Raw genomic sequence first — 25,533 nt, forward strand, 5'->3', positions numbered from 1 at the left:
TTTCCGACGGCAATCGATAGCTCTTGATGAGCTGATCAAAGTATATGTCATCTCGATCTCGCATCGATGCGATAATCGATGCGAGGAAAAATCTAACAAAGTAAAGAACTAATTGATTTAATGATATTGAAACTAAAAAGTACTTGAATGATAACGTGCCCGTATAAAGTTATAGCACAAAGAAAAAAACTGAAAAAAATCCTAAGAACGCCTAAGGCTGGGTACCCACTCGGTTAATAAGTATAAATCTAATAAATATATATTCACTCGAGCCCTGGCACTCGGCACGCTTGTATATATGTGATTCTCAAATAGCCCAATGGCATAGCTAACTTGTTTTCTAACCGCAGACTTCATTATCCATCATTTTCATTGGTAATTCGTCGTGATACTTGTTGTCACATATCTTCTAACTGCAGACCTTTTTGTGCTTCATTTTCGGTCATCATTATTTCAGAGATTTTTCTATGCCTACTGCTTTAGCTGTTCAGATTTATTCATCATCTTGTATTTTGGACGACGTCATGGATACCTAATTTTTTTCCAGTTTTTCCCAAGCATTATTTCGATTTGCCTTCTAGCCGCCGATTTTGTTTTGCAACGTTTCCGTTTGCAATCCAACGTGAGACTCTCTTGTCATTTTGTATAATTTTGCACGCGTCAAAATAACGATACTGCAAAAAAAAGATATGTAATCTGCTCTTCAAATGCATATGGATGTACCGTCATTCACATGGAAAAGGGTTTTCCAAAATTAGGATTCTAAGTAAATTTTGCCAACCTTGTGACCTATCTATATCGTTTTTTTTTCACACCTGGAATTCTCAGTGTGCTAACTTTCAAAAATTTTAATTCGAAAATTTTCAATTTTCGAGAAAAAATGTATAAATAAATATATGATCTTGAAGAGCTGCAGCTGGGTTCCTAAGAATAATAAACAAGAGAAAAAAATGAATAAGATAGAGGGATTACCTTTTGACAATTTCTTAACTTCGGTGGTGGCATGTCTCTTATACGCCTCATTGCTTGAAGCGGAGGTTCATTGAAAAAGGGTGGCTCTCCATCAACCATTTCAATTACCATTATCCCTGAAAATAAATAAAAATAACACCACCGCCAAACATAATGCTGGTACAACAAATATTCGTATAAGACGTAATACTCAATACAGAAAATATTCAATAGAGGACAATTGTGCATTACACAAAAGACCAATCTTATTCTAGGTGAGCCACGGATAACTACCTAAGCTAAATTATTGCTTTCAGCCATGAAACGGACTGAATCAAGACCAAATTTAAGAAATCGTTTAAGAGATCTAACCGTAAGCAAGAGACATTTTCTACTGACAAACCGATTCTTGAAACAAGAATCAAAATTATCAAGAGACAAAGCAGTTTATAAGAGTGGATTACCGTTTTGCAAACTGCTAAACAAAGAATTTCTAGATCCCCAATTCAAGTCCCACGATTCGAAAAAATCCATAATCTTCTTTCCAACAAAACTGTCAAATCTACAATTATTGAATAAAATCAAAATTCACGATCGAAGAGTCACTATCCTGACTGTCAGCGGAAAAGGCCAAAGTCAGCGTCATTATTAAAAACATAATGAATAAAAAAAGTAGGTTTTGCAATTGGTAAATAATTACGAAAGATAAACACTCAACTTTCAACCCATTCCAGCATCACTCCACATCTTCATGAATCGTAATCTTTAGTATCCCGTGTATAGTTTTCTTCATTCAAATGGGGACGAGCATAACTTCAACAGTACTATTGCGAGTCTGTCAACCATGTATTCTTTTTGATAGTTTTCAACGGTGCACTGTTATAAGCCCCTTCACAACCTTTATCTCTCTAGGGCCTTTCTGTGTTCACTTAGATTACACTTGTATTTTGATAGACTCTTGTCAAATCCATTTACAAGTCTCCAGGCCGTTGCCTGGGTTTTTATCAACAGAACCTAATTTTCTCATTACTTACTGATTTATAAATGCTATAATTTTTAGGTCTTCCTTTTTGTACCTGTATCCACATTTTGCAAGTTTGATTGAAATCTATTGATTAATAAACAAGAGTTTCTTTCATGGTTTAGCATCTAAATTGTTACAGAAAAAAAACGACCACCCTGGGCCTATAGAATCACAACTCCCCTGGGTATTGGTAGCAGTACCTTAGTGGCATTGGCTCATGCGCGAAAGCTAAAAAAAACCACAACCCTTGAGCCCTATCAGATCTTAATTTTAGTCTTTCATAAACAAACAGAATGAAGACATTTATCGAATAGTGGCAATTGCTCACGCGTAGACTGTGTCCTTGAGCCCTATCGAATCCTGATTTCGATCTTATAAATCATAAACAGACAGAAGAGTAGAACATTGGTGAAAGTGACTCACACGTAAAAACTGAAGCCACTCCATCCCCTTGAGCCCTATCAGATCTTGGTATCAATCTTTCATAAACATAGAGAAAGAAGACATTTGCCAAAACTTAATGTGAGCAAATCATGCGTTAAAGCTGAAACCACACCACACCTATCATGTCACCGTAATCCGTCTTAGAAAACTGTTGAACGTGATACGCTTTTTCAATCGCTTCTTTTTGATTTAGCTCAAAAAGATTTCAGAAAGAACAATTTATTTTTGTATTTAAACTGCCCGTTCTGCCGTTTCTAGCAATTATGGGTATGCATACTAAACATCCAATCCTCCGACATCCCATTTTTATACACCTGAGCCAGATCGACGATAACTTTAACAACCAAAGTCTATTCAAGCAAAAACAAGTTGACTTTCCTAAATGGCAAAAAGCAAAAGCTTAATACCATAATAATGAAAATTAATTTACCGCTTATTAATCTTCGCCACACCCCTAAATTAAACACTAGTTGCTTCATAGAGCATTGCGCGTTTATAAAATCTAATATTCTGAATCACAGTACCTAAGGACCATATATCGACTTCAGGACCATAGGGGAGACGAGATATTACTTCTGGAGACATCCAATACGGGGTTCCCACAAGTGACTTTCTTTTTGGTAGTTCTTGAGAGACTTGTGCGCAAAAACCAAAATCAGATAATTTAACCTGAAAAAATAAACAAATTGTTTTGTCATAAAATAAATTTAATTCTAAATTCTGAAAAAGTGGTAGTTTCGGAGTTTTCCGAAGTTGCCCCAAAAGAAAATTAGGTTCACTGAAGTCTCCTTGAAAATGATTCTTCTTAAATGCACACATATTAACTCGAGTAAATATATAGTGGCTGACCACTTTTGAAGGAAACATGGTAAATAAAGGTAATACCATCTAATTCCTTATTTTATGTCATTTCTAGATAACATCCCTACCTTTTTGGATAATACGCCCCTCCTGGATAATAGAGCCGTCCTGGCCGAATGGGTTGGTGCGCTGGATTCGGGATCCCTTGTCTGAGAGGACGCGGGTTCGAATCCCAGTGTACCCAATTCTCTAGTTTGGGACGGGGGTCAGTGGCGTGACTCTGTAAGCTTAGCCAGAGTCGACCCAGCTCTAAATGGGTACCTGGAGAAATTTGGGGAAGGTAAACAGGATGGCTGGCCCCCAACCCCCCATTGCACTTCCTGGCTGAAGGGCCAAGAAACGGAGATCAGCACCGCCGGTACGGACTGTAAAGTCTAATGCCGTATCCTTTACCTTTTTTTTTTACCTCCTCCCCCTGGTGATCCCAGATATAGCACTGATGAATAATTAAAGAACTAAAAGAAGACACTAAAACAAAAAATTCTTATTATATAATATTCAACATGTTTATAATAATCAGATTGTTGTTTTCTTTCACTGTTATCCGCATTTAAAATTTTAAAAAGAAAGAAAAAAATATGAGTATGTAAACTTTCTTTTTTCGTGATTATGGAATCCTCAGTCTAGTTTCCCTCATTACTACAGCCAAAAATAAAAAAAAAACTTCAGGAAATACACGTGATTGTTTCACATTGTTCTATTTGGACAGAAAAGACAACTTTTAAGTAAAGAGAAATAGCGACATTAAAAAAAAAGAAAAAGAAAAAAAAATGAGCTAAAAACAGTCAAACATGAAAACTCTAACCTCAACCTGCTTTTTAGAACATAGAGCTATTGGATTTATACATTATTATTAAAAAATATTAAAATTTATTACTTATTAAAACAAAAAACTTTAAAAGGTAAAAGCCTTTAGGCCGATCAAAAGCTGATACCATCAGCCTTTGATTTTAATAAGTCTACACAGAAATGTTAAAGACAAGATTTACAACATAAGCAAGATTAGGGCTAGGTGTACAAGAACCTAGTCAATCAACCGTTCAAATATTCTATGTGTAGGCCCTGCTTCCACGAAAACATAGAAGAATTTGAAATCAAATCCCCCTAATATACTTGGTGACACTTCTTACATATACAAACAATGGCTGAAGCCTTTCAAACCAACTTTATGTGTTGTATCTACAGTGATGTTTGTAATGTGTAGATCACTGTGTGCGATGTATATATCACTGAAATACAGTGTGATGTGTTGTGAGAGAAACGAATAGCAATAAAGTCTAGTTTAAGCCTTAGATCATCAATGAAATTATACTCAAAAGACTATTATCAAAGACAAAAAGTTATTAACGAATTAGCCCAAAAGATTGTAAAAAGAAAGAAAATTAGCGAGTATAAAAAGCGCAATCTTATCATAACAGAATTCGCAAAGCTTGTAAAATTATGGCAATTATGTCACAAGTGGACTCTTTAGCTCAGGGAAAAAGACAACCCTGATACGACCCAGAATCTCTTGGGCATAGCTGTCTCTGATGGAGGGGGTTACCCGGTTTGACCCCCCCCCCAAAAAAAAAAAATGTTGCTCGGCTGACACAAGAATAAAAAAAATACTTGAGAACCAATTTTTGCACAAAGAAACCTTCATTATCACCAGCTTTTTGCTCCCCCCTCCCCCTCGAACAAAAAACTTCAATAAGGCAGTGATGTTGGGCAAAGATGTCTACGATTTTGTGTTATTAATGATCAAAGTATGAAGCGTTATTATTGATAAGTAAAAAAAAGTTTTTTCCACAGAAAGTAAGGAGCAGCATTAAAACTTAAAACGAACAGAAATTATTCCGTATATGAGGAAGTTATCCCCTCCTCAATACTTCGATCTTCAAACTAAAGTTTTTCCACGCTAAACCACTCTAAAATGCATGACCAAGCAACATTACGAACTTTCTTAAACCAGAGTTGTCAAACTTACAATTTAAATTACGAAGCCACGATCCCAATTGTATGTGGAAAAAGTCTCATATTCTTCTTATTATATTAGCAATTTCTACAAAAATGGTAGCTTAGGTCTGAAGCGGTAAATTTACTGGACAGATAAATGCTCAAATGAAACCTACTGATATTTTTCTTCAGATTGATACCAATTTCGGTAAAGAGGACTACAAATCACAGAATAGACTCAAAGGCCTTTTAAATTTACATATGAATTTATTTTACATATGAACAAATAATCCATATTAAGAGAAACGCAGCTTTTAAGAATATTGGCTCTTTTGTGGAACCAAAGCATCTTATTTAGGTTTGAGAGAAATTTCCTCGGAACATGTTTAAAAATAAATATTCTAAAAATAATGAGTATAATAAAAAAGTACTTTTCCATAGTTTTTTGGGGGAAAGTGTGCTTTAACTTGACTGATTTATGCCTGTGACACATTTTCTTATGCCATTTCCTTTTTTTCTTAAGCGTATAACAGAAAAAGAAGCCTAATGAGCCCCTTTGAAAACCTGATTCGTCCTCTTGTGTTCCAGTCTGAAATTTTCGGCAATTAAAAAAAAAACAAAGAGTGGTAATATTTTGACAGTAATTCCTGTTTCTCTAACCTTTTCCGTTTACCACTGCTGAAGATACCCTGTTATAGCATTTCAGTTGTGCACATACCAAATACTTTAAGTTAGTTACTTTTTTCTTGTCCACTAACTCTACTGTTGTTAGTTTCTTCAAATAACAGAAAAAGAAAAGTAAAATTTCACGGAACGGGAGTTTTGAACCGGTTAAATAGGTGTCAGAACGAAATCAATCATGTTCCCGACATTCATGTTTCAAAACAACATGTTTCGACGAATTTACATTTAAAAATCATTTCATGGCCGCGGATTATCTTCTACAGTGTACGCAGAAATAGAGATAATCAGGACCAATGTGGGTATTTTTTTACTTAATCGATGAGTTAACAACTAAAAAATACATTTCAAATAGTGGGCATACACATAACGAAAAAGATGGTGTTTCTCAAGGAATAATGCTTACCCGTCCATCACCAGTCAATAATATTGAATCAGATTTGATATCCCTGTGAATAACTCCTTGAGAATGAAGATATGCCAAAGCTTTGAGACATTGTTGACAAACTGTTGCTATTTGATCTTCGTCCATGCGAGAGTGTGTCACAACATCAGTCAACGCCCCTCCTTCTAAATATTCCATCACTACCCATAGCTCATCACTGACAAGGTAGCTGTCAAACATTTGAACGATATTAGGATGATGATAATCTCGCATAATAACAACCTTAAAAAAGAGGAACAAGTCTTAGGAAAATAATTAAAATAGTAAAGAAAAATAACAAGGAAAGAAAAAAAGGAAATAACAAACTTAAAGAACAAGATTTTGAGCTTTGATATTCTATGTAATCATTTATTAACATAAATGTTGACGGATTGAACAACATTGCCCATATGCAGTACGCACAAGCCAAATTGATTGATTTGATATCCAACTATATATTTGTTGATGTTGTTTAATATGAGACTTGCAAGTGCAAAAGTTGAACAATCCTTCTTTAGCGCTGGGTAGTTCATTACTAAAGTCCGAGTAAGACTTTTAGCTCCTAAAACAATTAAAGCCATATGCTTCCTTCGAATAGTTACGATTTTCATCTAACTTCAATCGTCTAATTTTACAAGGGTAAATATAAATTTGCAATTGTAGCATAGGAAAATGTTCTACAGGAAATCTAACTATTATATTTACAAAACTTTAGTTTCAGCTGCTTTAACTCATCTTTGTGTCTTTTATAGACGTTAAACGATTGTTTTTGCGAAGAATATGGCTCAAGCAAGAAACAGTAAATACGACAATTGAGACCTTACTTCTATCAACCAGTAGTCTCTCCTATAACAATTAAATAACAACCCTAATAAACTTACACAAACCCACATTTTAGAATATAATCTCGTTAAAAAAAACCACTCTTGCTGCTAACTGAACGCGCAAATTTGATTTTTCATCAAGTAAACTTGATTTTTCTTACAGTAAACTTGATCTCGCAGGTAGGGCCTTGCATGGTGTAAACAGGCCTCAATGCCCACTTTTATAATAATCAAAGTGCATAAAGTAAGCCCTTAAACAGCTCTCTATGATATTCTAGTCCCGCTAGTGAAAAATAAAAAAATAAAAGAGAACAGATCAGTACTACCCCAGCAAAAAAGTGATTTTCCTTGTTGTTCAAAGTGGGGAGGGGTGTGAGTTTCCGGTGCGGGCTTTTCGACAATGACGATTCTAATTACGTACTTCAGAAGATGAGAAACCCTGTTGGGAGACAGGCATTAAAAAGAAAAACAGATCCGTAACACCTCCTACATAAAAAGAATTGCCAGACTGGAATTCTTCATCCGAAGAACGTGTCCTAACCATATCAACTTCTCTCAGTATAGCCTTTCTTAAGCGGACTTTTTTAAACAAAAAATATCTTTCGAAAATGATACTTTGAGGGAGAAAATCCAATCGAAATTATCTTCTGCAAAAAGATAAGCCAAGTGCCAATTATATAGGTACTATGTAGTAATACCTAGTACTAGAAAAAAAACTTTTACTGTTTATACTTGATCCCTTTCCATGGATCTGAAAGCAATTATATCATCAACAAACTTAAATGAGTTTAAATAAGCTTATTTACGCTTGAATACAAAATTTAAGCGGTTTTTCAACATCTTGGCCTAGTCTGGGTTGTCCAGTCCAAGACAAATCTAATCAATTGAAATAAAGGAATTGTTGACCCCCTATGCTAGTCACACAGAAACAGCCAAAATACTACAACATTAAAAATTCTACCCAAGCCCAATTCTATGTCTGACAAACAGAACGAAGCAATTACATCACGTAGTATAGCCAGTCAGAATTCATATTTTCTGTAAAAAGCCTATCAGCATAAAAACTTGAACAAGCATTCACATCAGAAATGGAACTAATCAAAGTTTTGTTGTTAGAAGGAATGGCAAACCCACTAAGCTGTATCGGACAAAGTGTTTTATTATTTCATTCAGCACCAGATATTATCGTTTCACAGAAATAGGAAATATTCCTTGTACTTAGTTACTACTACTACTACTACTTAATAACAACTCACTGGAGCATCAAGCCACCCGAGGCTAACAAAGCAGTGCACACTCCTTCTCCACATCAATCCATTCGCAGATTTACTCTTTATTCTTACCAAAAAATTCCAATTTCCTTTATTGCGACCTCTTCCTACCCCATTCCGGGACGGCCTGCTTCTCGTTTGGCCCTAGATTGATGGCCAAAAGGACAATCTATGGCAATCTATCATCCTTCATCCACAAAACGTGTCCTAGCCATCTCAACTTTTCTCTCATTACAGCCTTTCTTACCCAGGACTTTCTTAACCAGGAATTATCGTTTGAAACGGAACTCCGAGGGATAAAATTCTATCTTCTATATATAAATTCTATCTTACGTAAATTTTGACAGAATTAATTACCTCGTTGAAGAGAAGTTCTCTTCTTTGTTGACGTCTCAAGTCCATTTTCTTCACTGCAACTTGACGGCCAAGACTCCTATCATTCGCAATGCAAACAATACCTGTTGAACCTTCCCCAATTTTCATAAAATTATCTAAATTATTACGAGGATCTCCTGGGTTTACAACCATTTGAAGTGTAGCTCGGAACTGTAAACAAAGATGAGTTACAGTAAATGGAAAATAAAATGGGAGGACGAGTTGTATTATTTACGCCTTACCGAAAACAAAATTCAAAGCTTCACTTTGGTTATAGTTTTGAAAAATTCGAAACACCTCGAACTGCAAGCAGTTCTTTTTTTATATATAGAATACAATATTTTAAACAAAAAAGTCTGGCTTCATTAGCCTGATCTACAGTACATGAAAGTGAAAAATACTGAATGTTTTAAGAAAATAGAAAGAAAAGTATTACCGTAAATATGACTTTTCATCTTTTTTGAAAAGATTTCATAATTTAACCTATATTCAACTTGTTCTTTGGGTGTGACCCTACAGTAAGAAAAAGGTATTAGTGCTCTGGTGGGGAGTATTTCTGTTTATTATTATTTTTCTTATTATTCACTTTTTCCTTACTTTGTACAGTGAATTTAAAGCTGACGGTGCAGAAAGGAAATTACTAATTTTTCTCTTTATATTATCTCCAACCGCTTGGTTTTGGGTAAACCTGAAAGATTTCAGTTATTGATATACGGATCTTCATTTTCATAGTTTCAATCTACCTGACCTCGAGAAAAAAATTGCTTAACTTAAAACAACATTACCAAGTAAAAACAACTTGTCGCAAAAACTTGTCGCTTGTGCGACAAGCTTCAAAGCTTACCGTATTTGGTATTAATAATAATAATAATAATAAACATTTTAATTACCTACCAATTTTTTTTTATCACATCAACTGAATGTAATAAAAATCAACTTCAGCCAATTTATGGTCAAATTATTGTTTTTTCTTCTTCTTCTTAAAGTAACTTATGATCTATTGTATTCAAAAGCTAAATATTTGACATTTTTAAGGGGTTTGGGGTTGCACGAGAAAAAAATTATGAGTTGTATTTTCCAGATTATTATGTATCTAATCATTTATTTGTCTGACACTCCTAGCATTAGTTCAACATTTTTATTTCATTGCAAGGATCACAATCATGGGAAGGGATGAGCTTACAGAGAGGATCCCTCCCTCTCCCACCTGGTGACAGGCAATCAAAGAATATACGTCCTAAATACTGCAAACAAAAATTTGTTACTTCATTGATTTTAATTTTAGCTTTTTAAAAACTATGGAAAAGTGGAAAAAAGTTACAAGCCTACTAATTCGAACAATCGCATTTGTATTTTATATGACAGTTATTACCCTTTTTTTCCAAAAAGCTAAGTAAAAAGTAGAGCATACTAAAATTCATTCCACACTGCCACCTTCCCCTCCCTTGGCAAAAATTTGCACTTTGTCCCATTTAGAGCAGATAAACAGCAGGACCAGGATCATTAGAATTATTTTGTGAAGTTTTCTAAAAGAAAGTATTCATTCACATAATATTTTAGTATTATTTTCTACAAGCTAAACATAAAATTATACAAACGAGCACTATTGTACCAATGACTTTGAAAATGAAATTTGATTGTTTGAATTGTTTAATTAGAAATTTACACAACCATACATATATTTAAAAATTAGAAAAAAACAGAGAATTAAATTTTAATGAAAAAGACCTCCATATGCGGTTATGTAGTTTTTGGTAGTCACAGGCACCAAAATCTATAAAAGAAACGTGGATGAAAAATCAGCACTAAATAAGCTAAGCTTAAAACATACGACAACAATAGCTTATGAAGATGTAGCCTTTCTTTGAAGGTGTATTTGTGTTTGGGAATCAAAAGGCTGCCAAAGCTTGAATTTTTACGGACGAAAAGGGTTGCCAAATTTAACTAATTAGTTTTGCTTATTCATTTTAGCGCCTTCAGGAAGGGTGTGCAAAAGCACAGGATGGCTGGCCCTCATCCCCCCGTTGCACCTCCTGGGTGAAGGGCCCTGAGACGAAATCAGCACTGCCGGTTCGGACCTTAAGGGTGGCATCGCATCCTTTACCTTTTTTTATTTTAACGCCTCAACCTAGCAACACTGAGAAAAACATAGTACTGCCTAAAAAATGTTGTTATATTGAAACAACAAAAGAAAAATGATAAAATGTCGCTGTTTTTAGGTATGAACAGACGCAGGATGAGCCCAGAAGGTAAGGAAAGTTTACTTTTCATGTCCTTGGGATTAAGAAAGCCAAAAGTTTTTTTCGACTGAACTAATAGTATCACTAAAAATGGCTGAAATAAAACAGAGGAAAGAAACCTGTTCATGGGTGAGTCTATGTTGATCCTGGCCCTTTTCTTGTCTTCCACAACTTTCATCACTCTCAATTGGGGATGGAACTTTATTCTGGTTTTGGTCAGTACCTTGAGAACCAGAGGAGCCACCACTTTGGGCGCCAGGACTTGGCCCAGGAGGTTGCGTCTTGATTGGTGGGTTCTGAGTATGAAGTGTTGCACCGGGTTTAGGTGGAAGCTGGTGAACAGGCGGAGGTTCACTAGTTACCTGCAAACCAAATAAAAAGAGATGTAAGAACAAAATTGCGAGTAGAACTATTACGGAATGCTTTTTGAATATTTGTGTCCAAACGTGACCTGAGTATGGGACATAATAACGGAAGAATTAATTATAAAAAAAATTATAGACAAATAGACTAAATAAAGCATTTTTGTTCAAACGTGACATGAGTATAGGACATAATAACGGAAAAAATAATTATGAAATAAAATTATAGACAAATAGATAAAAAAATTATCCCCCAAAAGTATTTTTGGGAGATTTTTTTGGCTGTTCGTTTTTTCTCTAAGTAATTTCAAAATACAAGCTCTTTTATAGTGGTATTTAAATACAAAACATTTAACACAAAAAAAGAAAGGAGAATGAAAATAAATGAAAATCGAAAAGGGGAAATCTTTCAGGTGTAATTCGAAACTATGCTGGGCTCTATTATTATTCCAAATGGCAATATTTTTTATCAGAGTTTTTTTCAAAAAGGAGTTTTTAATTTTTGGTTACTTCGGGCCATGGTTTGTTCTTTACTAGGCTATCTCGTCTGGGACAACCACACTATTACAAGGATTGCTGTAGGGACAATTTTACGCACAATAAAACAGGAACGTAGGAAAAAAAGAAAACAAAGCAAGAAGGTAAATAGTACTGTATTATATGTCGTTTTTTGCAGAACAATGACTATCCTTCTATCAGACTCCAAAGCTTAAGACACATAGATCTCACAAGAAACAGTGCTTGTGAGGTATCATGAAAGCTTTCCTTTAGCTCCTCAAAGGTTGCCACAGAGGAGGGGACATACCCCAGAGAGCGCAAAATCAAATAGCGTTTTTATTTCCAACATGAATACATTTTAATGCTCCCAGAAGAGTTATATCTTTGATTAATGAATCTTGACTAAAATTTGAAAATAATCCCGATGTTTCAAAAGAAAATCAACGCGTTTAAAGCGTATTTTGAGGATATATGCTATGATATCGATGATTTTACTTCTATCTTATCGTAAAAAAAAAAAAAAAAAAAAAAAAAAAAAAATCTAAAGAAAATCCGATGAGAGAACTACATAGAAACCAGAAAAAAAGCTTCTCCTTTATCCTTTATCTAAAAATCGACGTTTGTCCCTTTTAAAAGGTTTAATTCAGTTACCTTAATTTGTGGCTTTTTAAAGCACGGTGAAAACTTTGAAAAAATACTACAGGTAAAGGGGTACGAGATCGTATGAGACTTAATTGGGTAAAAACATAAACAAAAGTTCAGAAACCCTGCTTTCATTTGAGTTTAGAAAGCCATCCAGATAACTATAGATTAAGAAGGAAAACTTTGATTACATATTGATAGATCCTTTTACTATAGGCATGTGTCAAGGCTTTAGAATATTGTGTAAACAATCACTTTCTGGGGAAAACCTTCCTTTATACAACTGGTAGATGTTCGTATCTCCAAACCATTCACAATTGTAAAGATAATTACGTGATGTTATTAACTAAATTGTATTTCTCCCGTATATTCTTACAATCGAATTCAGCTCGTTTTCTGATTGTTAGAACGGGTATTTACTTCTGTTTTATGCCTGGAGCCAAGAGGAAAGGGGGCAATGCATACCACCAATACCTCAAAAGATGACAAAATTCTCGCCATCAGTAGGCTAAAATTCATCACGTTGTCAATACTTTCAAAGGTGAAGAATTTTCTACCGTCAGTAGCTTAAAATACCGTCATACTGTCAGCAACGAATTTTTCTTACCCTCAGTACCTTAAAAGGTGCCGAATTTCCTCCCTCCAGTAGCTTAAAAGGCGACAAATCTTTTGCCGTTAGTAGCTTGAAACATTATTATAGGGTCAGTAATTTAAAAGCCGAAGAATTTTTTGCCGTCAGTAGCTAAAAAGATGATGAATTTACCGATAGTAGCGTACAATACGATCATGCAATCAGTAGCTACGAAGAGACGAAGAACGTGTTACGTTGCATTTTAAGTACCCACTGTTTTGTCTCAAACCAAGGGGATGTAAAAAGCGACGGGATAAAAAGACAAGGGGATGTAAAGGGGATGTAAAAAAGACCACACTGCCTTTCTACATCAAACAAACACAACTAAGAAACAATAGGGAAATTTTCTCATGACAGTGGGATTCAATTCAGTGAATATTTCGGCCTTATGTCCAAAGCATAGAACTAGAAATATATATATATATATATGCATTCTGGTACTGTACTTGGACATAGGTTCCGAAATATTCACTTAATTAAATTCCTCTGTCTTGAGAAAAATCCGCTATTGTTTCTAAGGTGTGTTTGATTGAGCAAGGGGATGGAGTTGAAAATTCTGAATTTTTTTAGGGAAGGGGGAATGATGATAAGGGAGCTATAGTTTTTCGTTAGAAAAAAAGGACAACATATTATAACTCCATATCCCCTTTCTCCATCCCCGTTCATTAAAGTTTACGATAATATAACATGATTCAATCAATTTGGCCTTTAAGACCGGAATCGTGAACAACCTAAGAGCTCGTATGGTACTTGTGACGAGGTCGGAAGAGACAAGAGCCCATATGGCAAGAGCTCTAGCAAAATTCCAAGAATCAATAGATTGATTTAAAAGGAAAATCAGAGGCTTAACGCCGGTCGGGATTTAAAATAAGAGCTCTGAGACACAAGGTCCTTCTAAATATCAAAATTCATTAAGATCCGATCACCCACTCGTAAGTTAAAAATACCTCATTTTTTCTAACTTTTCCTCTCCTTTCATCCCCCCAGATGGTCAAATCGGGGAAAACAGCTTTTTTTAAATATCAATTTGTGCAGCTCCCTGACAAGTCTACCAATTTTCATCGTCCTAGTACATCCAGAAGAATCAAACTCGCCAAAGCACTGGACCCCCCTAACTCCCCCAAAGAGAGTGGATCCAGTCCAGTTACGTCAATCACGTATCTACGACATATGCTTATTTTACCCACCAAGTAAATTTTTTCCAAAGATTCTGGTTTCCTCCTCCAACTCCCCCAGTGTCACCAGATCTGGTTGGGATTTAAAATAAGAGCTCTGAGACATAGGTTCCTTTTAAATATCAAATTTCATTAAGACCTGGTCACCCATTCTTAAGTTAAAAATACCTCAATTTTTCTAATGTTTCTGAATTAACACCCCCCCCAAACTTCCCCAAAGAGAGCAGATCCATTCCAATTATGTCAATCATGTATCTAGAGCTTGTGCTTATTCTTCCCAATAAGTTTCATCCCGATCTCTCCACTCTAAGCGTTTTCTAAGATATTCGGTTTCCAAGATTTCTGTTTCCCTCCTCCAACTCCCTATGTCCCCGGATCCGACTCGAAATGAAAATGAAGCATCTGAGATATAAGATATTTCTATATATCAAGCTTCACTAAGACCCGATTACCCATTCGTAAGATAAAGATCCCTCAATTTTCACATTTTCCCCCTCAAACTCCCCCCAATGTCACTGGATCTGGTCGAGATTTAAAATGCGAGCTTTGAAGCACAAGGTCTTTCTAAATATCAAATCGCATTAGGATCTGATTACCCGTTCGTAAGCTACAAATACCTCGTTTTTTCTAATTTTTCCGAATTACCTCCTCCCCCCAGCTCCCCAAAAGAGAGCGGATCTGGTCCGGTTTTGTCAGTCAAGTATCTTGGACTTGTGCTGATTCTTCCCACCAAGTTTCATCCTGATCTTTCCACTCTAAGCCTTTTCCAAGATTTTCAGTCCCCCCCAACTGCCCCCAATGATATTGGATCTGGTCGGGATTTAAAATAAGAGATCTGAGTCACGAGGCCCTTCTAACTATGAAATTTTATTAAGATCCGATCATTCCTTTGTAGGTTAAATATACCTCATTTTTTTCTAATTTTTCAGAATTAACCCTCCCCCCAACTCCCCCAAAGAGAGTGGATCCATTCCGGTTATGTCAATCACGTATCTAGGACTTGTGCTTAGTTTTTATACCAAGTTTCATCCCGATCCCTCCACTCTAAGCATTTTCCAAGATTTTAGGTTTCCGGTCAGGAAGTTACCGGATCCGGTCGAGATTTAAAATAAGAGCTCAGAGACACGATGTTCTTCTAAATATCAAATTTCATTAAGATCCAATCACCCGTTCGTAAGTTAAAAATACTTCATTTTTTTCTAATTTTCCAAATTAACCGTCCCCCCAATCTCCCCCAGATGGTCGAATCGGGGAAACGACTATTTCTAATTTATTCTGGTCTGGTCCCTGATAAGCCTGCCAAATTTCTAAGTCCTAGCTTATCTGGAAGTGCCTAGACTAGCAAAACCGGGACAGACAGACCGACAGAATTTGAGATCGCTATATGTCACTTGGTGCCATAAAAACCCCGTGGCAGTTCATGTATTGAAGAAAATGGTGGAGAAAATAGATGACCGGAGCTTCCTGGAATCATATAAAATGTTAATTCGGAAAATCTTTGAAAATTGTATTAAACAGGTTCTATTGCTTTTTCATAACGTTAATGAAGGTTTATCCACAAAGAAACACGACGATAATTGGATTCAAGTGAATATATATAAAAAATATCATAAAACCCTGCTTAATTAATAGCATTGTGTTGTCCAATTGATATATTTTCATAGAATACTTAATGCTGTTCCTACAATGAGGGAAGCATTCCTCCCTCAAAATCAACCCAAGAAACATCTAAAAATATTGGGCTGAATTCAGCTTCTTCCATTGTATTAAACCTATCATATCCCCTAGAGAAAATTTCATGGGACCTATTTCCTCCTTAAATTTTGGCTTGGAGCCCTATTGCGCAAAGCTGTACCTCTGTCATTCATTATTCCAAAGATAACACTGTAGAAACAATAAAAGTAATCTAAAATCTAAAAAAAAAAAAAAAAAAAAAACAAAAAAAAAAAACAAAAAAACATACATGCAGCGTCAGATTCAACCTAGTAAAAAATGAACCCTAGCCCAAAGTAACTAAAAACTTAAAGCACTTTTTAATAAAAACTATCAAGTGAGGAAGAATTAGCATTCGAAGCTGTTCAGGAAGTGCTATTTCAGCTAATGTTAATAGTTAAACTTCTTTGCAAAAACAAACTTTATAGGGATTTGAACAGCTTGAAACACCTTGGAAATGGCATCGGATCGAAATGAAAAACTACATCACTGGAATCAGCATCACTGAAAACCCCATACAGGAAAATCACACTTTCTTATGAGACTACACATAAAATATAAAATAGTCATGCTTACTCTCAGTTCTGGTTGAGGCGGAGGAAGGTGTCCATGAGGAGGTACTGGAGGCGGTCCAACTTCTCTATTTAGGCTATACTGGCTAGAATGATGCTGGATACCAGGTGTTACACTTGGTGCTCTATTAGGCAAATTTGAGGGAGGTGGATTAGATGGAGGGGGAGGCTGACTTGAACGAATAGGTGCCTGAAAATACCAAGGTATTAAATTGCAATCTTATTTATACTTACAATGGAACCAAGAAAAATAATATAGTCTATCAGCGTAAATTGTACTAAAAATGTAAATACACAAGAAACTCTTTGATAGTTTTAACAAGGAGAAATTTTGATGATAGAAAAGTCGAGCTAAACAAACTAAAGTGAAAAGTAAAGTAAACAAATGTAAAAATATCAATAACATCTTTTTTAGTTTCTCCCCTAACAAATTTTTTTAAAAGCTATGGTAAATAGAACAAAGAGCAATAGCAATTATGCACGATAATTTTTTTTACAGCAAAATTATTATATGTTCAATTAGAATTAATTAGTGGTATAATATTTAACTATGTGGCATTCTACCCTATGATACCACAGTGGATTGATGCTCTGAATGGCAATACAGAGCCCAAGGTCTGATGCCCGCTGCAACAAGGCTGGACGACATGCCTGCTACTTGTCCCTGTAAAAAACACCCAGGAACTGAAATGTTGATTCAACGCCCTCTAGGGTATCTACCTATACGGTAGATACGGACCTTTATCATCTTTTATATCATATTATTCCCCATTTACTACATACCATTATGTCGTATTTTCAAGCAACGCTGCTTCGATAAACAAGACAGGTCTTATTTTTCACAAGATAGTTAATGGCGACGAGTCCAAAATTATTAATCTTCTAAATAGTAATCCTTTTTTAAACATTTGATTTAAGCTGGTATGTGTAGATTAAACATATGTAAAGGTCCAATCTTTTAACCAATAAATTCTTTGAATTTTTTACAACTAAAAATGGAAGCGGGGGGAGGGGTGGTGAAAGAGTTGTCATTTAATAGCTATTATAAAATATGCCATGAGCACGCCATGCCTTATTTGTAACCTTAAAAACTTTAATTTTTCCCGGTAGCCAGAGAATACATCTTTTAAGCCTTTATGAAGTTAGAAGATAGGCATTTATTTTCTTCGTTTTTTTTAACATTCATGTTTTCTTGTAACTATATTATTTTATTTATTTACTTCCCCAACGACCTTTACCATAAAACTTGCGATTAATAATAAAAGGTAGAAGCTATTAGTAAGATTGTCAAGCCAACTAACTGTTCCCTTCTGCTCCTTTAGGTAGAGTGAATGAATGATACTTTATTTACAAACAGACTTTCACAACATTGAAATGCCAAATTTGTCTCTTTTTTTGTCAGGTACATTATAAAAACATATAACGATGCTCTCGACTACCCTGTCATTTAAAAACGCTAACAAACAGACTGGCACATTACAAGAGGGGAAGTAAAATTTTCATTTAATTAGGATTTCAACTAACACTGGCACAAAGCTCCATGTATAACGCTTGGTTCTTGCACTGATAGGATTTAGACCCATTTTTTTTTTTTTGCTTTTGATCGAGGTAAACGGGACTTTGGTGGGCAATAAGGGGCTGGGAGAAGATCTACCAAGGTTGGGAGGCGGAGTTCCTTGAGGAGGATAATATGAGGCACTTTGCCCCGACCGTAAATAATTCTCAGGGCTCTCTTCCGAATAATTTCTAGCCTATCGGACTGATCCACCATAAGGCCGAAATTCCATTCCAGGCATGCATACTTAAGCAGTGGACGAATAAAAGATATGTAAAGGCGGAGGATATATACTTTTGGACATGGAAATTTAGCAAATAGCTTAAGAAGAAACAGAGAGGCACTAGCCTATACATATCTAGCCTTTAGGTATAAAATCCATTTGTCCACAATCTTGTACTCATTCATTAACACTTCCTTTGTACACTAGAGCTTACTTGTCTTCTTTGAAAATGTGGTCTCATTGAGAGGCTTAGTGATAGAATACTAAGCCTCAAACGAAAAATATCTGTTTAAACAAATTTTAGTAATAATCATTCGTTTGTGAAAAAGAAGAGAATTTTTTACATTAAGACAAAGATAGCATAAGGTATGCTGGCACTTTGGTATCAAGTCAGGATAGGATAAACCACCCCGCAGAAGCTCTTCCGATCATCCCTCATAATTCAAAAAGCGTCATGCGCAAGTATCCACAATCTTATATACTAAAATAGAGTTTTATTAATCACCTTACACAATACAAGTTTAAAATAATTAATTTCAATTTAAATTGTTTGCTCATTGCATTATATTTGGTGTTATTTCTACTCTTATTCTTAGACTTTGTTTTTCCGTTTTTTTTTTAACAACAGGCCCCCAAAATTTTTCAAGGCCTTATTTTTGCTCATCTGTAAAATCTTATAACATTATGTTTAATTTTGATTTCCGCGGTGATTATGTCAACTATGACCTATTTGGGATATTATCACTTCAAGCATTATATCGGCCTTGGAGTGCTACTTCAATCACTTAGGGGGTCTATAATTTACATTGATAAATTTCTCAAGTCTAAACACTGTGGTGACCTACGACACAGTTACAGATTTTTTTTTTTTCCTCTTAAAATAAGCTATGAAAGCGCATTTTAAGTTTAAATTCATTCAGTCTTAAACTGACGTCAATATTCTGTAGCTAAAATTAAGATGAGTTCTTTTCTTTAAATAAGATATCAATTTTGGCATCTTAACACGACCAAATTAAATTAATGGCATAGTAACAAAAAATATCAGTCATGGCAACAGTCAGTAATTTTTTCCCACAACACTGCCATGACACTCATATTCTAAAAAAAAATACCATACACTGTCAATTTAGTCACCCTTTTTTGTCGATAAGGTACAAAATAAATCCCACCATAAATGACATAGGTTATACCAGAGAGACCCCACTACAGAAGCTCTCCATGCAACCCCCAAAATTTAAAAAGAACTCGACTATCTACTGTCACTTCCTATAACTTCCTTTTCTTGGTGAAAACCATTGCAATTGCTTTTTTTCAGGAAAGCAGTGGACAACCACTGGCAAGGTTTACCCCAATTCGTTCCAGAATTTGTTAAATATATGAACACTGCCTCAAAGCCCCACCTTCCTTTTCCTCCTTTAGCTATCACTTGGTTCTATGATTCATAGTCCTTTTGTTAACTGTTTTGTTTTATACCAGTTTTAATGTTATTTAACATTTTGTTTTCTATGTTTGACCCCTATTTTTAGTTTTATGATGTTTTTTGCATATTACATATATTTTCTATTTGTTTATTTTTTTACACCAAAATGCATAAGAAGGGTAGACAGAACTAGAACTAGCCCGGAAATTTATTAAATATATAATCAATACTTTTTTAAAGTGCCTTGTTTTATACTAGCTTCAATAATAATTAAGATTTTGTTTTTATGTTTAAGCCCTATTTTTAGTTTTATGGCTTTAGTTATTCACATAATAAAGCTTTTTTTGCGAAAAAAGGGTACACCACTCAAATATATGTTAATATTTGTTCCGAAAATAAAATGCAACTGCTCCTAATATTTAAACAAATCAACTTAAATAGAAAGAAAGCCTCAAATCAAAGTTGGTATAGGGATACAAATAAGTGTAGGGATTTTTTGAGTTACCATGTTCGCTTACAAAAATACACATTCAATTTTCTCAGGCACATAATAAACATTTCCCGAGGTGCGACACCCCTCGTCAAGCCCACACAAATGGAATTCTGACATTGTGCCTAAATCAAATGAATAAATAAAAAGAAAGTAATCAAATTACAGTTTGGAACATATTCCCATTAGCGTAATGCTGTTGTTCTGGTATGTGGTTTCTAACAGGAGAAGGTATCCTCTGTCTAGGGTCAGGAATGCGTTTATCTGACTGTGATTGTCTTGTTTCAGCGAATCTGTCATTATAGGAGTTTTTATACATAACGTTGCCCTGAAACAGAAGATAAAAATACAACAAGACATAATCCAATCAAAAAAAAAAAAAATAGACAGAACATTAAAGAATATATAACCAGAAGAATTAAGGAATTAAAAATTAGGTAAACAACAAGGGCACAATAAATACATAAGACAAGAGATAGTTAAACTACAGAATGCAATCAAAACTACAGCTTATTATTTAGGGTAAAAGATAGGGTATTAGGGTTATTTAGGGCAAGCAGAAATTGGCGAATATATGAACATTGCAGTAGCTTCAATTCCCAAAAACTGACGGGGGAGGGGGGCAAATGTATTTTCACTATCTATGGAGTGTATGGTCATTTTTTAAGTTTGTTCAATGAAAATACTAAAAGAGGACATTTTTTAATGAAAATCTTCCCAAAATAGGTATATTCCCAAATATACGGGGACACTGCCCCCTGCCCTTATTGACAGGATTGAATCATCACAAAATCTCGTCATCTGTTTTGATAATGCTCTATGTTAAGTATGTTAGTCTCAGTCCAATTCAAAAGTTGTAAATTAAAAAGAAACACAATTAAATCTTTTATGCTGGATCATATTTTGAAATACTTTCTGATCATAATCATTATTGCCACGAATGGCCTCACTAGACTGAGGCGAAGCTCAGGCTGCAAGGGTCCGGTGCTTTAGCACACCCTTCCCCAGATTAACACCAGATATACCAATGCATCTAACCAGTATCTGGTTCTGGCCGGACATCCTTCTACTAGAAGAATGCCTTTTTGTTTCCAAGGCCATCTCCCATTTCTGGTAAATCGAAAAATCAGCTCTTACAACTGGAGTAAAATGAATACAAAAAAATTGCAATTCCTACAATGGTTTCAATAACAATTTGTAGAATATCAAAAGATCCACTTATTAATTGAAACTTTTAGAGCTACTTATCATCAGTATTTCCGGGCCAACCTAAAATCGATGGAATAGGGTTTGTGCCAGGGTATTAGTGAGGCACAAAAATTATATGGATGGATATTCTTTGATCCCACTTCCTACGGCTATACTGAAAGGAAGGTTGAAATACACATTAAAAGAAATTAATGTGTTAAATTAATGTGAGAAAATAATGTGTAATGTATTAAAGTCTTGCAATAATATGTGGAATATTTTATAACGTAAACTTCAAAGTTGTGACAATTGTGATGGATCGTTGATAAAGGATTCCGGATGTGAAGCCGAAACATTCATATTTTTATTACTGAAGATTTGCTTCTTGCTCCTGTCCACTTTCTTATTTGAAATATTACACTTACTTTTTTATTTTTTTTAATACGAAAGTGGAAAGAAATTGTGGTCTAGGAAACTATTTTTTATCAAAATGTAGTAAGGAGCGACCCGGCTCAATAGTAACCGAAAGGTTAAGGTAAAAAACGAAAGGTCAAGAGTGATCGTATCGACCCAGTGGTCCTAGAATGTCGCGAGAGGGCTCATAATAACGGAAATTAAAAGTACTAGTGCCCTTTTTAAGTGACCAAAAATTGTAGGGAACCTAGGACCCCTCCCACGCTCATTTTTCCCAAAGTAACCGGATCAAAATTCTGAGATAGCCACTTTATTCAGCATAGTCGAAAAACCCAATAAGTATGTCTTTGGGGACGACTTACTCCCTCATAGTCCCCGTGGGATGGGGCTGCAAGTTACAAACTTTGACCAGTGTTTACATATAATAATGGTCATTGGGAGACTACGCTGTCAGAGATTATTTTGGTTGGAGGGGGAGGGCATGAGGGGAGGGGTTTACGCGGGGGAACTTTTCATGGAGAAATTTGTCATGGGGGAAGAGAATTTCCATGAAGGGAGCACAAGATTTTCTAGCATTTTTTTTTAAACAATGAGAAAATAAACATGAAAAAGTTTTTTTCAACTGAAAGTAAGGAGCAGCATTAAAACTTAAAACGAACAGAAATTATTATGCATATGAGGGGTTCACCTCCTAATAACTCGCTCTTTACGCTAAAGTAATTTTATTAATTTCAACTATCTATTCTAGGGCCTTGTGTGATTCAGGGGTCATTCTTAAGGAATTGGGACAAAATTTAAGCTTTAGTATAAAGAGCGAGGCATTGACGAGGGGGCGAACCCTCTCATATACGTAATAAAAACATACGAATATAGAAGTTTGTTACGTAAGTTAATTCGTAAGTCACGTATATTTTTACTAGTAAAAACGCTCGTAAAAAAATAAAAGTTCTATTTACCTTTTTAAGTAGCCAAAAAATTGGAGGGTAACTAGGCCTATTCCCCTGCTCGTTTTTTTCTCAAAATCGTCCGATCAAAACTATGAGAAAGCCATTTAGCCATAGAAATAAATTAATATGCAAATTTCGTTTTAATTATTCATGTGCGGTGAGCCAAAATCAAAACATGCATTAATTCAAAAACGTTCAGAAATCAAATAAAAAACAAGTGTTTTTAACTGAAAGTAAGGAGCGACATTAAAACTTTAAAACGAATAGAAATAATTCCGTATATAAAAGGGACTGTTCCCTCCTCAACGCCCCGTTCTTTACGCTAAAGTTTTTTAATGTTTTGAAAAGTAGAATTGAGAGAAAGGGTCAAACTTTAGCGTAAAGAGCGGGGCGTTGAGGAGGGAACAGTCCCTTTCATATACGGAGTAATTTCTGTTCGTTTTAAGTTTTAATGTCGCTCCTTACTTTCGGATAAAATACTTGTTTTTTTTATCTAATTATTGACAAGATCGGACGGTCCCGTTTGATAATGACTGGAACTAAAGGAAGAATTTTTTTATGAGAGACAAGGGCATGGTTTGATTTTAAAAACTAACGGGAATAACCAAATATTTGCGGGGCCCCTGCCCTTTGAAGTCCCCTCTCCACTTAAAATTTAGTACATTCTTCATTGAGAGTGTCAATAGTATATAATAAAATGTCAATCTTTGGTGTATGAGTTAGGAGGAGGGTTGTCTCCCATATATTGGGCATCTACTAATCATCTTAATTTTAAACGTCGCTTTAGTAAAAAAAAATGCTACTATAAGAACCAGCCTTCCTTCGCTTTTGTTTCTTTAATACGACTTGTTTGGAAACAAATTTTCCTTTTTGTCTGGATTTGAAAAAAAGACCTAATTATAAGAAAAATTATTTATATTATTATATTATTATATTTATTTATATTAGTTTTAATTCCCTTGCCACGGCCAGGAATCGAACCACAGCACCCGTGATTTCCAGGCGCCGCTTTATCCACTCAGCCACGACAAGGTATTAATAAACTTTTTTAAGTGACTAGTTTTTATTAATAACAACTTCGTAGTGCAAAATTTAACATTATAGAACCTTTTTTGGGCGTAACCAGCAGCTGAATTATAGTTTGAAGGGGAAATGAGAAAGTAAAATTTAATAAAAATATCATTATAACTTTCTCTGGCGGTTTGCTCCTTTCTGTAAATAGGATATTTCTGTAAAATAAAATTGTAATGACAGATTTTTTTTTTAGATAGGACGGGTTACAATTAAGCAACATTTAGATGCAAGTCTTGATAGACTTAGAGGTAAATTTGTAGTTTATAACATAGTTTAGCTACGATGAAAGTGAATATATAACTTGACGCCCTTTTTTACGCTCTTTAATAATCCAGTAACTGATTCAGAGGAAAATTACATTGTAAGCCCTTAAAGAGCTCTAAACAGCACATGGTACCCAAAAGTTCAAAAACATGTTTCTAAAAAAAACAGCCTAGTGAGAAAAAATTGCATTTATAGCTGATTGAGGAATGGTAATCGTTATTTTCCTTAGCCTTGATAGTAAAATGTTATTTTGACAACAAATTTGAAGGAATTTTTAAAGAGCTAGAGACTCCACAAAAAATGATGGACGTTTTGCTCTGACCTCTTTTTCAAATGAGAATTTTTTTCTCACAAGACAGTTTTTTTTATAAACGTGTTTCTAAACTTTTCGTTACTATGGACTGATTTACCTTTTGGGGCCCAGTTAAGGGCTGAAAATACAATTTACTACAGAGAAAATTATCGAAGTACGACAGAGCATAAGAAAAGGCATCATGTAGTGTGGTCACTTTCATCCTAGCCAAACTATTCTGAAAAACTACAAATTTACCATCTTAGATATGGCAATTTTCTTTCAAATGAGCATTTAAAGAACTCTCTATGATTTTCTGGCGCCTTGCTAGCAGCGAGGGAAATAATTTCTATGATAGGTTGCACTTTTACTCCAAACTCACTCACTAAAGTGTCAAACAAAACTATGTTACTCGTTACGATAACGACAATGACCATTGCATGGTTCTAAAACGGCCGAAATATCGCCAAGTATGGTTCTAAAACGTGAACACTTAAAAAAGCAGAGGAAGATTTGTTAAACATTTTCCAAAGGAATTATCAAAGGATAGTCTTAGTCACCTGTTTGACTGTTCGTGTGTCAAAAAACAAGTTTCACGAAATGATATGGTTCGATCCCACTTTCCAGGGCTATAATGAAAGGAAGGGTGGAATGGCTAAGACAGGTTTAACGGATGGAGAATGACACATTGCCAAAGATTGCACTTTTTGGCCACTCACCTTGGGCCAAACTTAAATCAGATTGCGCCCAATTGGGGTCCAAAGAGTTTATGGTACTTCAATGAAAAGTACTTTGAAGTACTTTAAAGTACTTCAAGGAAATCAGACCTTCGTGGCAGTGGTGAACCACTGAAGTTTTAAAGAGATCGGGGTGGAAGAGGAGCGTGCGCAACTATTGCCCCAGGCCAATTGGTGCAGCGGTTATTAGGAGGAGTAGTAGTATTTTGAAGCTGTCGTTCAACTTCTTTTCAAATGATGCGTTTTCTAGTCTCTTCAGATAATAAATATTAGTTTAGGTCTGCTTTAAATATACAACTTCTTCCA

At 35.1% G+C, this 25,533-nt stretch overlaps 1 protein-coding gene across 2 annotated transcripts in view; it reads right to left on the reverse strand.

The window, feature by feature from the left end:
• Positions 1-25,533, reverse strand: part of LOC136029411 (serine/threonine-protein kinase PAK mbt-like) — a 52,053-nt gene that overhangs the window by 8,725 nt on the left and 17,795 nt on the right. For both annotated transcript variants that reach the window (XM_065707779.1, XM_065707778.1), the window contains exons 4-10: positions 20,478-20,639; positions 16,628-16,813; positions 11,150-11,392; positions 8,773-8,961; positions 6,303-6,563; positions 2,944-3,088; positions 973-1,088 (exon numbers count right to left, since the gene is read on the reverse strand). In XM_065707779.1, coding sequence (XP_065563851.1) covers positions 973-1,088; positions 2,944-3,088; positions 6,303-6,563; positions 8,773-8,961; positions 11,150-11,392; positions 16,628-16,813; positions 20,478-20,639 — 1,302 coding nt within the window. The remainder of the gene's footprint in view (positions 1-972; positions 1,089-2,943; positions 3,089-6,302; positions 6,564-8,772; positions 8,962-11,149; positions 11,393-16,627; positions 16,814-20,477; positions 20,640-25,533) is intronic.

Source organism: Artemia franciscana, chromosome 7 (assembly GCF_032884065.1).
Source record: "Artemia franciscana chromosome 7, ASM3288406v1, whole genome shotgun sequence".
Lineage (NCBI taxonomy): Eukaryota > Metazoa > Arthropoda > Branchiopoda > Anostraca > Artemiidae > Artemia > Artemia franciscana.